At 44.4% G+C, this 14,536-nt stretch overlaps 1 protein-coding gene across 4 annotated transcripts; it reads right to left on the reverse strand.

The window, feature by feature from the left end:
- Nucleotides 1-1,058: 1,058 nt before the first annotated feature.
- Nucleotides 1,059-2,991, reverse strand: LOC123147647 (uncharacterized). 4 transcript variants are annotated; one of them, XR_006473373.1, is made up of 3 exons: nucleotides 2,354-2,991; nucleotides 1,210-1,399; nucleotides 1,059-1,090 (listed from the first exon to the last, which is right to left on the reverse strand). XR_006473373.1 is itself a non-coding variant. In XM_044566909.1 (2 exons), exons 1-2 carry the CDS (start codon nucleotides 2,705-2,707, stop codon nucleotides 1,346-1,348), a joined length of 408 nt encoding a protein of 135 aa, XP_044422844.1. In that variant the 5' UTR covers nucleotides 2,708-2,991; the 3' UTR covers nucleotides 1,059-1,345. The 4 variants fall into 4 exon arrangements, 2 of the variants coding, with proteins under 2 accessions (XP_044422844.1, XP_044422843.1); XR_006473372.1 differs by having other exon boundaries at nucleotides 1,210-2,173; nucleotides 2,354-2,990; XM_044566909.1 differs by having other exon boundaries at nucleotides 1,059-1,399.
- Nucleotides 2,992-14,536: the final 11,545 nt, after the last annotated feature.

A 14,536-nucleotide genomic window follows, 5' to 3' on the forward strand; every position in this document is an offset into this window, starting at 1 on the left:
AAGTGACGCGAGTTCATACAATAATTAGAAGGTTCAGTACACTTTTCTGTTTCAAATTCTTTTTCTTGTGATGCGGCCAAGAAATTCTCCTATAGTTGCAAAAATCATTATTCATAGTTTAATAGTAATAATGTTCAGGCAGGCACACATTTATTGCTAAATGTCCGTGCCAACTATGACATCAGAGGTCTCCCGTTGTATCTGGAGTAGTGAATCCGAAACTTTTTGTTCTACTGAACCTATATAAATCTCAGATTCTCAATCCAAGAGCTTCTAACTCTTCTCCTCGACATCAGTAACGCCCATTTGTATCTCAATTATGGTATGGAGTGAAATCTAGGGTAAAATAGAAATGATTGAATAGGCTCAGCAATGCTTTTGCAAGTTTAAAACACAACTTTCAGTGATGGGAGAAGATCAAAATTTCATGTTACCTACATGTTCAGTAAAACATGAGTACATTGCTTGCAATACGGCCTATAAGTAGGATCAAGATTTCAAGATCGGCGTTTCTGCACAAGAGAGTTTCACCAACAGTAGCAAGTTACCTGGTGGGGTATAACAACCACTGCTGCTCGCTGGAGTCCGACCGTAACACGTATTCATATGTAAATATATATTCAATAAATATGTAAAGCCCAAATCTGTATTTTATCAATTTATTGAAGCTATAACTTTTATATTTTAGCACGACATGATTAATATAGAAAACTATGTAGGTTTGCAGCATGATAGTTATCAAAATGACTTTGTATATAAACTACCAATAAGATATTCCAAGTTGTTCCGAAAATAACAGAGAAATGTTACTACATACCCATACTCCTCAGGCATATTTTTCTGTCGTTATTCATACGTCATTGCATCACACACACACACACACCAGAATTGATCGCATCAAGTGTACTCCATTGCATCTGCCAACATTAATTGCGATATATGTCAGTGTACATAGATATCAAGAAAACTTACAAACTTTCATAGAAATAACTTCAGCAATCTTACAGTTGGAGTTGCTGTCAAAATTATTCTCCATAGATCACGTGCTAGTTTTTTTCTTTCTTTTTTTGCCTAAAGCTCTCCATCTTCACTGCATAATTGTTACGTAGGTTGAAGTGGACCTTGTTAGATCAATACAATAGGCTAATTCCCATAAGAGAAATGATTTTGCAGGATACTTCGACAAATAAGTTAATGAAATTTTGCAACCTGGTAAGCAAAAGAGGTAGGCGCAAGATGAGAATTCACATGCAGTTGCAGAATAAATATGATGTGTCACCAATTAAATTGCTCTCGTCAGATTTGTTAATCATAATGGCAATCTTGGGGGAAGAAGTAGAGGGCCCTAAAGCAGGTAGGACGACACGGAGGCAGACCATGTGTGCCGCAGCTTGCAGAACTGAAATTTAAACCAGCAGCAGTTCAGGTTACATGAGAAAACTGGAAATAGTTATTTACTAAGGTTTAGTCAATATAAGGAAAAGACGGGTAGAAAGCATACTGTAACCGATTCATGGTACATGTCTATGAGTCTTTCAACAATCTTATAGCCCTGATCCTTGTCCCTTTCTTTAGAAACACTGAAATCCTCCTCAAACTTAGAAATTCAGACTATACTACTTAGCTGCAGTATAACACCCTGACCTGAACTCTTTATTTGGTGCCATGTAGCACTTTGATGCCGTGTTTATATGTTCCAAAACTGTAGGTGGACTGGTGGAGTACTACTTCGGTGATGAGGATCTTCTGATGCATATGATGCCATCGATTACCTCTCTTTGTACATCTTCCTTAATTTAGTAACTCAATTTTCTAATGGGAAACTAATGGCGGAGATCCTATAGACCTCTGATGCAAATTACCTATCCACGACAGAGTCATAGAACAATCAAGCTATTCTTTTTCTTTACTAATATTGCGGGTCGTACAGATCCGGCCAGACCTCACCGCCGACAGGGAGGCATTGAGGTGGGGGCCATGTTCGTCGTGATACTCATTAGCATGGCAATGAGAGGTCCTTCCGGCCCAGCGGCTTCATCAACCAGCGCGTGTGCCACTGCCATATACAAGAATCATCTACACAAAATTTTTGTTTAGTGCGTTCATGCCTTTTTAATTTGCTAGTGATCGATGCGTGGACTGCCGGAACATGCATTCGGCGGTGGTGCAGACACTACAACAAACACAATCAATTCAAAGTCAGAAACAGAAAAGGGATAAGCAGCAGCTAGACCATTCACCAATTGTAGTAACTACTTCATCTTACAGGCCACACAACTTCAAGAGCATAGAAAGCAAGCAAGCAGAAGCAAAAAAACTGAAGCAACAAAGATAAAAGTCAAACAGCACTCACCGACGGCAACTGGAGCTCTGCGCGGCCCCTGCCAGCGCCATCGCAGACCACCAGCTCGAACGGCCCTACCATGTCACGGACCCTAACGCCGGAGCCGAACGCCAGGTCGCCATCGCCGGTCACAAAGTCGACCCCGTCGGGCCCGACCACCTCCTCCACCGCGGGGGCGTCGGGGCGGCTCCAGTCGACGGCCCCGTCGGAGGCCCGCGCCAGCGCGACCGCGGGGCCCCACGCGGGCGGGGAACTCGTAGCACTACGCGGCGTCGACGAGCGCGCCCTCGGCGTCGAGCGGCCAATCCCGGACCTCGGCGTCGGGGTCCTAGCCGTACTTGTCGACGATGGCGTCGACGACATCGTCGAAGAAGGTGGGATCCGGGGCAGGCACCGGCTGATGGCCCGCGAAGGCGTAGGCGTGGGAGGAGGCGTTGGAGATGGCCGCGAGCGGGGACAGGGAGGAGCAGCGCGAGGAGAAGTAGGAGGATCGGGCAGGCGTAGGAGGTCCGATCCCCCCGGAGGCCCGGACCAGCGCCGCCGCCATCTTCGTCCTCATGGTGTGTTGGGGACGACGACCTGGAGTTGGGATTGGGGCAGGCAGAGACCGGGCGTTGCGTCCGTCCGTTCGGGTGAGAACGAATCATTTTTTTTACTTATTACTACTAACTTAAATCTGGAGCGTGGGTTAATTACTAGAAACTTGAGGGAGTGTTTTGCAAAAACGCCACGACGATGAACCCGGAAACTCAATCCGTGCTTTATTATTAGGGAGAGATTAGTGTTTGTGCCAAGTAGAATCGTTGGGAAGACTTGGGAAAAGTCTTGTTGAACTTGCTGTAAAAAACAGAAACTTTAGCGCTCACGAGAACTGCTGTCATTTTTATTTGAAGATTGATATTTAGTTAATTCTTTTTGCAGATGATTAATAGATAAATTTCTCACGTCCAGCAATTTATTTTAGAATTTTTGGGGTTCCAGATCTTGCTCTAGCTACAGATTACTACAGACTGTTCTGTTTTTGACAGATTCTGTTTTTCGTATGTTGTTTGCTTATTTTGATGAATCTATGGCTAGTAAAATAGTTTATAATCCATAGAGAAGTTGGAATACAGTATATTTAACACCAATATAAATAAATAATTAGTTCATTACAGTACCTTGAAGTGGTCTTTTGTTTTCTTTTGCTAACGGAGCTCACGAGGTAGAAGTCAAAAAGGAACATCAAGTGTTGATGGTGAATAAAACCACTAAGTTCAAGAAAGGCAAGGGTAGGACGGCAAGGGAGTTGCCGCACCCGGCAAGCAAGCTGCCGGGAAGAAGCCAAAGAATGAACCCAAGCCCGAGACTGAGTGTTTTTATTGCAAGGGAAGTGGTCACTGGAAGCGGAACTGCCCCAAATACTTAGCGGACAAGAAGGCCGGCAAAACGAAAGGTATATGTGATATACATGTAATTGATGTGTACCTTACCAGTATTCGTAGTAGCTCCTGGGTATTTGATACCAGTGCGGTTGCTCACATTTGTAACTCAAAGCAGGAGCTGCGGAATAAGCGGAGACTGGCAAAGAACGAGGTGACGATGCGCGTCGGGAATGGTTCCAAGGTCAATGTGATCGCCGTCGGCACGCTACCTCTACATTTACCTACGGGATTAGTTTTGAACCTCAATAATTGTTATTTAGTGCCAAGTTTGAGCATGAACATTGTATCAGGATCTCGTTTAATTCGAGATGGCTACTCATTTAAATCCGAGAATAATGGTTGTTCTATTTATATGAGAGATATGTTTTATGGTCATGCTCTGATGGTGAATGGTTTATTCTTAATGAATCTCGAGCATAATGCTACACATGTTCATAGTGTGAGTACCAAAAGATGTAAGATTGATAATGATAGTCCCACATACTTGTGGCACTGCCGCCTTGATCACATAGGTGTTAAACGCATGAAGAAGCTCCATGCTGATGGACTTCTAGAGTCTCTTGATTACGAATCATTTGACACGTGCGAACCATGCCTCATGGGTAAAATGACCAAGACTCCATTCTCAGGAACAATGGAGCGAGCAACCAACTTATTGGAAATCATACATACTGATGTGTGCGGTCCAATGAGTGTTGAGGCTTGCGGTGGCTATCATTATGTTCTCACCCTCACTGATGACTTGAGTAGATATGGGTATATCTATTTAATGAAACACAAGTCTGAGACCTTTGAAAAGTTTAAGGAATTTCAGAGTGAGGTTGAAAATCAACATGACAGGAAAATCAAGTTCCTGCGATCAGATCGTGGAGGAGAATACTTGAGTCACGAGTTTGGCACACACTTAAGAAAATGTGGAATAGTTTCACAACTCACGCCGCCTGGAACACCTCAGTGTAATGGTGTGTCCGAACATCGTAATCGCACTCTATTGGACATGGTGCAATCTATGATGTCTCTTACCGATTTAGCGCTATCTTTTTGGGGCTATGCTTTAGAGACTGCCGCATTCACTTTAAATAGGGCTCCGTCGAAATCCTTGAGACGACACCGTATGAATTATGGTTTGGGAAGAAACCTAAGCTGTCGTTTCTTAAAGTTTGGGGATGCGATGCTTATGTCAAGAAACTTCAACCTGAAAAGCTCGAACCCAAGTCAGAAAAATGCGTCTTCATAGGATACCCTAAAGAAACTATTGGGTATACCTTCTACCTCAGATCCGAAGGCAAGATCTTTGTTGCCAAGAATGGATCCTTTCTAGAGAAGGAGTTTCTCTCGAAAGAAGTAAGTGGGAGGAAAGTAGAACTTGATGAAGTATTGCCTCTTGAACCGGAAAATGGCACAGCTCAAGAAAATGTTCCTGAGGTGCCTGCACCGACTAGAGAGGAAGTTAATGATGATGATCAAGATACTTCTGATCAAGATCCTACTGAAATTCGAAGGTCCACAAGGACACGTTCCGCACCAGAGTGGTACGACAACCCTGTCTTGGAAATCATGTTGTTAGACAACGGTGAACCTTCGAACTATGAAGAAGCGATGGCGGGCCCGGATTCCGACAAATGGCTAGAAGCCATGAAATCCGAGATAGGATCCATGTATGAAAACGAAGTATGGACTTTGACTGACTTGCTTGTTGAGCGGCGAGCCATAGAAAATAAATGGATATTTAAGAAGAAGACAGACGCGGATGGTCATGTGACCATCTATAAAGCTCGGCTTGTCGCTAAGGGTTATCGACAAGTTCAAGGGGTTGACTACGATGAGACTTTCTCACCGGTAGCGAAGCTAAAGTCCTTCTGAATCATGTTAGCAATTGCCGCATTCTATGATTATGAAATATGGCAAATGGACGTCAAAACGGCATTCCTTAACGGTTTCCTTAAGGAAGAATTGTATATGATGCAGCCGGAAGGTTTTGTCGATCCTAAGAATGCTGACAAGGTGTGCAAGCTCCAACGCTCGATTTATGGGCTGGTGCAAGCATCTCGGAGTTGGAACATTCACTTCGATGAGATGATCAAATCGTTTGGGTTTACGCAGACTTATGGAGAAGCCTGTGTTTACAAGAAAGTGAGTGGGAGCTCTGTAGCATTTCTCATATTATATGTAGATGACATACTTTTGATGGGAAATGATATAGAGCTTTTGGACAGCGTTAAGACCTACTTGAATAAGAGTTTTTCAATGAAGGACCTTGGAGAAGCTGCTTATATATTAGGCATCAAGATCTATAGAGATAGATCAAGACGCCTCATAGGTCTTTCACAAAGCACATACCTTGATAAGATATTGAAGAAGTTCAATATGGATCAGTCTAAGAAGGGGTTCTTGCCTGTGTTACAAGGTGTGAAATTGAGCTCAGCTCAATGTTCGACCACGGCAGAAGATATAGAAGAGATGAGTGTCATCCCCTATGCCTCAGCCATATGTTCTATTATGTATGCCATGCTGTGTACCAGACCTGATGTAAATCTTGCCGTAAGTTTGGTAGGAAGGTACCAAAGTAATCCTGGCAAGGAACACTGGACAACGGTCAAGAATATCCTAAAGTACCTGAAAAGGACTAAGGAAATGTTTCTCATTTATGGAGGTGACGAAGATCTCGTCGTAAAGGGTTACGTCGATGCTAGCTTCGACACAGATCTGGATGACTCAAAGTCACAAACCGGATACGTGTATATTTTGAATGGTGGGGCAGTAAGCTAGTGCAGTTGCAAGCAGAGCGTCGTGGCGGGATCTACATGTGAAGCGGAGTACATGGCAGCCTCGGAGGCAGCACATGAAGCAATTTGGGTGAAGGAGTTCATCACCGACCTAGGAGTCATACCCAATGCGTCGGGGCCAATCAAACTCTTCTGTGACAACACTGGAGCTATTGCACTTGCCAAGGAGCCCAGGTTTCACAAGAAGACAAGGCACATCAAGCGTCGCTTCAACTCCATTCGTGAAAATGTTCAAGATGGAGACATAGATATTTGTAAAGTACATACGGACTTGAATGTAGCAGATCCGTTGACTAAACCTCTCCCTAGAGCAAAACATGATCAACACCAGAATTCCATGGGTGTTCGATTCATCACAATGTAACTAGATTATTGACTCTAGTGCAAGTGGGAGACTGTTGGAAATATGCCCTAGAGGCAATAATAAAAGCATTATTATTATATTTCCTTGTTCATGATAATTGTTTTTATTCATGCTATAATTGTGTTATCCGGAAATTGTAATACATGTGTGAATAATAGACAGCAACATGTCCCTAGTAAGCCTCTAGTTGACTAGCTCGTTGATCAACAGATAGTCATGGTTTCCTGACTATGGGCATTGGATGTCATTGATAACGAGATCACATCATTAGGAGAATGATGTGATGGACAAGACCCAATCCTAAACATAGCATAAGATCGTATAGTTCGTTTGCTAGAGTTTTCCAATGTCAAGTATCCTTTCCTTAGACCATGAGATCGTGTAACTCCCGGATACCGTAGGAGTGCTTTGGGTGTGCCAAACGTCACAACGTAACTGGGTGACTATAAAGGTATACTACGGGTATCTCCGAAAGTGTCTGTTGGGTTGACACGGATCAAGACTGGGATTTGTCACTCCGTATGACGGAGAGGTATCACTGGGCCCACTCGGTAATGCATCATCATAATGAGCACAAAGTGACCAAGTGTCTGGTCACGGGATCATGCATTACGGTACGAGTAAAGTGACTTGCCGGTAACGAGATTGAACAAGGTATTGGGATACCGACGATCGAATCTCGGGCAAGTAACATACCGATTGACAAAGGGAATTGTATACGGGGTTGCTTGAATCCTTGACATCGTGGTTCATCCGATGAGATCATTGAGGAGCATGTGGGAGCCAACATGGGTATCCAGATCCCGCTGTTGGTTATTGACCGGAGAGCAATCTCGGTCATGTCTACATGTCTCCTGAACCCGTAAGGTCTACACACTTAAGGTTCGGTGACGCTAGGGTTGTAGGGATATGTATATGCAGTAACCCGAATGTTGTTCGGAGTCCCGGATGAGATCCCGGACGTCACGAGGAGTTCCGGAATGGTCCGGAGGTAAAGAATTATATATAGGAAGTGTTATTTCGGCCATCGAGACAAGTTTCGGGATCACCGGTATTGTACCGAGACCACCGGAAGGGTCCCAGGGGTCCACCGGGTGGGGCCACACGCCCCGGGGGCCACATGGGCTGTAGGGGGTGCGCCTTGGCCTATATGGGCCAAGGGCACCAGCCCCAAGGGGCCCATGCGCCAAGAGATAAAAAAAAGGGGGAAGAGTCCCAAAGGGGGAAGGCACCCCCTAGGTGCCTTGGGGAGGAGGGATTCCTCCCTTGGCCGCCGCCCCCCCCCCTAGGAGATTGGATCTCCTAGGGCCGGCGCCCCCCCTAGGCCCCCCTATATATAGTGGGGAGATGGAGGACTTCTAATCCACGCCTTTGGTGCCTCCCTCTCCCTCTCCAACACATCCTCCTCCTCCATAGTGCTTAGCGAAGCCTTGCCGGAGTACTGCAGCTCCATCACCACCACGCCATCGTGCCGCTGCTGGAGCCATCTTCCTCAACCTCTCCTTCCCCCTTGCTGGATCAAGAAGGAGGAGACGTTACACTGACCGTACGTGTGTTGAACGTGGAGGTGCCGTCCGTTCGGCGCTAGGATCTCTGGTGATTTGGATCACGTCGAGTACGCCTTCCTCATCCCCGTTCTTTGAATGCTTCCGCGCGTGATCTACAAAGGTATGTAGATGCAATCCGATCACTCGTTGCTAGATGAACTCCTAGATGGATCTTGGTGAAACCGTAGGAAAATTTTTGTTTTCTGCAACGTTCCCCAACAGTGGCATCATGAGCTAGGTCTATGCGTAGTTCTCTTGCACAAGTAGAACACACTTTGTTGTGGGCGTTGATGTTGTCAACTTTCTTGCCGCTACTAGTCTTATGTTGCTTCAACGGTATTGTGGGATGAAGCGGCCCGGACCAACCATACACGTACGCTTACGTGAGACCGGTTCCACCGACTAACATGCACTAGTTGCATAAGGTGGCTGGCGGGTGTCTGTCTCTCCCACTTTAGTTGGAGCAGATTCGATGAAAAGGGTCCTTATGAAGGGTAAATAAAAGTTGACAAATCACGTTGTGGCTTTCACGTAGGTAAGAAAACGTTCTTGCTAGAACCCTATTTCAGCCACGTAAAACTTGCAACAACAATTAGAGGACGTCTAACTTGTTTTTGCAGCAAGTGCTTTGTGATATGATATGGCCAAAGTTGTGATGAATGATGAATGATATATATGTGATGTATGAGATGTTCATGCTATTGTAATAGGAATCACGACTTGCATGTCGGTGAGTATGACAACCGGCAGGAGCCATAGGAGTTGTCTTTATTTTTTGTATGACCTGCGTGTCATTGAGAAATGCCATGTAAATTACTTTACTTTATTGCTAAACGTGTTAGCCGTAGTAGTAGAAGTAATAGTTGGCGAGCAACTTCATGGAGACACGATGATGGAGATCATGATGATGGAGATCATGGTGTCATGCCGGTGACAAGATGATCATGGAGCCCCAAGATGGAGATCAAAGGAGCTATGTGATATTGGCCATATCATATCACTATTATTATTTGATTGCATGTGATGTTTATCATGTTTTGCATCTTGTTTACTTAGAACAACGGTAGTAAATAAGATGATCCCTCATAATAATTTCAAGAAAATGTTCCCCCTAACTGTGCACCGTTGCGACAGTACGTTGTTTCGAAGCACCACGTGATGATCGGGTGTTAGATTCTAACGTTCACATACAACGGGTGTAAGACAGATTTACACATGCAAACACATAGGTTGACTTGACGAGCCTAGCATGTACAGACATGGCCTCGGAACACAGAAGACTGAAAGGTCGAGCATGAGTCGTATAGAAGATACGATCAACATGAAGATGTTCACCGATGTTGACTAGTCCGTCTCACGTGATGATCGGACACGGCCCAGTTAACTCGGATCATGTTATACTTAGATGACTAGAGGGATCTATCTAAGTGGGAGTTCATTGATTAATTTGATTAGATGAACTTAATTATCATGAACTTAGTCTAAAATCTTTACAATATGTCTTGTAGATCAAATGGCCAACGTAGTCCTCAACTTCAACGCGTTCCTAGAGAAAACCAAGCTGAAAGACGATGGCAGCAACTACACGGACTGGATCCGGAACCTGAGGATCCTCCTCATAGCTGCTAAGAAAGATTATGTCCTACAAGCACCGCTAGGTGACCCTCCCGTCCCACAGAACCAAGACGTTATGAACGCTTGGCAGACACATGCTGATGATTACTCCCTCGTTCAGTGCGGCATGCTTTACAGCTTAGAACCGGGGCTCCAAAAACATTTTGAGAGACACGGAGCATACGAGATGTTCGAAGAACTAAAAATGGTTTTTCAAGCTCATGCCCGGGTCGAGAGATATGAAGTCCCCGACAAGTTCTTCAGCTGTAAGATGGAGGGAAATAGTTCTGTCAATGAGCACATACTCACAATGTCTGGGTTACATAACCGCTTAACTCAGCTGGGAGTTAATCTCCCGGATGACGCGGTCATTGACAGAATCCTCCAGTCACTTCCACCAAGCTACAAGAGCTTTGTGATGAACTTCAATATGCAGGGGATGGAAAAGACCATTCCTGAGGTATTTGCAATGCTGAAATCAGCAGAGGTAGAAGTCAAAAAGGAACATCAAGTGTTGATGGTGAATAAAACCACTAAGTTCAAGAAAGGCAAGGGTAAGAAAGCCTTCAAGAAGGACGGCAAGGGAGTTGCCGCACCCGGCAAGCAAGCTGCCGGGAAGAAGCCAAAGAATGGACCCAAGCCCGAGACTGAGTGCTTTTATTGCAAGGGAAGTGGTCACTGGAAGCGGAACTGCCCCAAATACTTAGCGGACAAGAAGGCCGGCAAACGAAAGGTATATGTGATATACATGTAATTGATGTGTACCTTACCAGTATTCGTAGTAGCTCCTGGGTATTTGATACCGGTGCGGTTGCTCACATTTGTAACTCAAAGCAGGAGCTGCGGAATAAGCGGAGACTGGCAAAGGACGAGGTGACGATGCGCGTCGGGAATGGTTCCAAGGTCAATGTGATCGCCGTCGGCATGCTACCTCTACATTTACCTACGGGATTAGTTTTGAACCTCAATAATTGTTATTTAGTGCCAAGTTTGAGCATGAACATTGTATCAGGATCTCGTTTAATTCGAGATGGCTACTCATTTAAATCCGAGAATAATGGTTGTTCTATTTATATGAGAGATATGTTGTATGGTCATGCTCCGATGGTGAATGGTTTATTCTTAATGAATCTCGAGCATAATGCTACACATGTTCATAGTGTGAGTACCAAAAGATGTAAGATTGATAATGATAGTCCCACATACTTGTGGCACTGCCGCCTTGGTCACATAGGTGTTAAACGCATGAAGAAGCTCCATGCTGATGGACTTTTAGAGTCTCTTGATTACGAATCATTTGACACGTGCGAACCATGCCTCATGGGTAAAATGACCAAGACTCCATTCTCAGGAACAATGGAGCGAGCAACCAACTTATTGGAAATCATACATACTGATGTGTGCGGTCCAATGAGTGTTGAGGCTCGCGGTGGCTATCGTTAAGTTCTCACACTCACTGATGACTTGAGTAGATATGGGTATATCTATTTAATGAAACACAAGTCTGAGACCTTTGAAAAGTTCAAGGAATTTCAGAGTGAGGTTGAAAATCAACGTGACAGGAAAATCAAGTTCCTGCGATCAGATCGTGGAGGAGAATACTTGAGTCACGGGTTTGGCACACACTTAAGAAAATATGGAATAGTTTCACAACTCACGCCGCCTGGAACACCTCAGCGTAATGGTGTGTCCGAATGTCGTAATCGCACTCTATTGGACATGGTGCGATCTATGATGTCTCTTACCGATTTACCGCTATCTTTTTGGGGCTATGCTTTAGAGACTGCCGCATTCACTTTAAATAGGGCTCCGTCGAAATCCGTTGAGACGACACCGTATGAATTATGGTTTGGGAAGAAACCTAAGCTGTCGTTTCTTAAAGTTTGGGGATGTGATGCTTATGTCAAGAAACTTCAACCTGAAAAGCTCGAACCCAAGTCGGAAAAATGCGTCTTCATAGGATACCCTAAAGAAACTATTGGGTATACCTTCTACCTCAGATCTGAAGGCAAGATCTTTGTTGCCAAGAATGGATCCTTTCTAGAGAAGGAGTTTCTCTCGAAAGAAGTAAGTGGGAGGAAAGTAGAACTTGATGAAGTATTGCCTCTTGAACCGGAAAATGGCACAGCTCTAGAAAATGTTCCTGAGGTGCCTGCACCGACTAGAGAGGAAGTTAATGATGATGATCAAGATACTTCTGATCAAGCTCCTACTGAAATTCGAAGGTCCACAAGGACACGTTCCGCACCAGAGTGGTACAACAACCCTGTCTTGGAAATCATGTTTTTAGACAACGGTGAACCTTCGAACTATGAAGAAGCGATGGCGGGCCCGGATTCCGACAAATGGCTAGAAGCCATGAAATCCGAGATAGGATCCATGTATGAAAACGAAGTATGGACTTTGACTGACTTGCTTGTTGAGCGGCGAGCCATAGAAAATAAATGGATCTTTAAGAAGAAGACAGACGCGGATGGTAATGTGACCATCTATAAAGCTCGGCTTGTCGCTAAGGGTTGTCGACAAGTTCAAGGGGTTGACTACGATGAGACTTTCTCACCGGTAGCGAAACTAAAGTCCGTCCGAATCATGTTAGCAATTGCCGCATTCTATGATTATGAAATATGGCAAATGGACGTCAAAACGGCATTCCTTAACGGTTTCCTTAAGGAAGAATTGTATATGATGCAGCCGGAAGGTTTTGTCGATCCTAAGAATGCTGACAAGGTGTGCAAGCTCCAACGCTCGATTTATGGGCTGGTGCAAGCATCTCGGAGTTGGAACATTCACTTTGATGAGATGATCAAATCGTTTGGGTTTATGCAGACTTATGGAGAAGCCTGTGTTTACAAGAAAGTGAGTGGGAGCTCTGTAGCATTTCTCATATTATATGTAGATGACATACTTTTGATGGGAAATGATATAGAGCTTTTGGACAGCATTAAGACCTACTTGAATAAGAGTTTTTCAATGAAGGACCTTGGAGAAGCTGCTTATATATTAGGCATCAAGATCTATAGAGATAGATCAAGACGCCTCATAGGTCTTTCATAAAGCACATACCTTGATAAGATATTGAAGAAGTTCAATATGGATCAGTCTAAGAAGGGGTTCTTGCCTGTGTTACAAGGTGTGAAATTGAGCTCAGCTCAATGTCCGACCACGGCAGAAGATATAGAAGAGATGAGTGTCATCCCCTATGCCTCAGCCATAGGTTCTATTATGTATGCCATGCTGTGTACCAGACCTGATGTAAACCTTGCCGTAAGTTTGGTAGGAAGGTACCAAAGTAATCCCGGCAAGGAACACTGGACAGCGGTCAAGAATATCCTAAAGTACCTGAAAAGGACTAAGGAAATGTTTCTCGTTTATGGAGGTGACGAAGAGCTCGTCGTAAAGGGTTACGTCGATGCTAGCTTCGACACAGATCTGGATGACTCAAAGTCACAAACCGGATACGTGTATATTTTGAATGGTGGGGCAGTAAGCTGGTGCAGTTGCAAGCAGAGCGTCATGGCGGGATCTACATGTGAAGCGGAGTACATGGCAGCCTCGGAGGCAGCACATGAAGCAATTTGGGTGAAGGAGTTCATCACTGACCTAGGAGTCATACCCAATGCGTCGGGGCCAATCAAACTCTTCTGTGACAACACTGGAGCTATTGCACTTGCCAAGGAGCCCAGGTTTCACAAGAAGACAAGGCACATCAAGCGTCGCTTCAACTCCATTCGTGAAAATGTTCAAGATGGAGACATAGATATTTGTAAAGTACATACGGACTTGAATGTAGCAGATCCGTTGACTAAACCTCTCCCTAGAGCAAAACATGATCAACACCAGAATTCCATGGGTGTTCGATTCATCACAATGTAACTAGATTATTGACTCTAGTGCAAGTGGGAGACTGTTGGAAATATGCCCTAGAGGCAATAATAAAAGCATTATTATTATATTTCCTTGTTCATGATAATTGTCTTTATTCATGCTATAATTGTGTTATCCGGAAATTGTAATACATGTGTGAATAATAGACACCAACATGTCCCTAGTAAGCCTCTAGTTGACTAGCTCGTTGATCAACAGATAGTCATGGTTTCCTGACTATGGGCATTGGATGTCATTGATAACGAGATCACATCATTAGGAGAATGATGTGATGGACAAGACCCAATCCTAAACATAGCATAAGATCGTATAGTTTGTTTGCTAGAGTTTTCCAATGTCAAGTATCCTTTCCTTAGACCATGAGATCGTGTAACTCCCGGATACCGTAGGAGTGCTTTGGGTGTGCCAAACGTCACAATGTAACTGGGTGACTATAAAGGTATACTACGGGTATCTCCGAAAGTGTCTGTTGGGTTGACACGGATCAAGACTGGGATTTGTCACTCCGTATGACGGAGAGGTATCACTGGGCCCACTCGGTAATGCATCATCATAATGAGCTCAAAGTGACC

This window comes from Triticum aestivum, chromosome 7A (genome assembly GCF_018294505.1).
Source record: "Triticum aestivum cultivar Chinese Spring chromosome 7A, IWGSC CS RefSeq v2.1, whole genome shotgun sequence".
NCBI lineage: Eukaryota > Viridiplantae > Streptophyta > Magnoliopsida > Poales > Poaceae > Triticum > Triticum aestivum.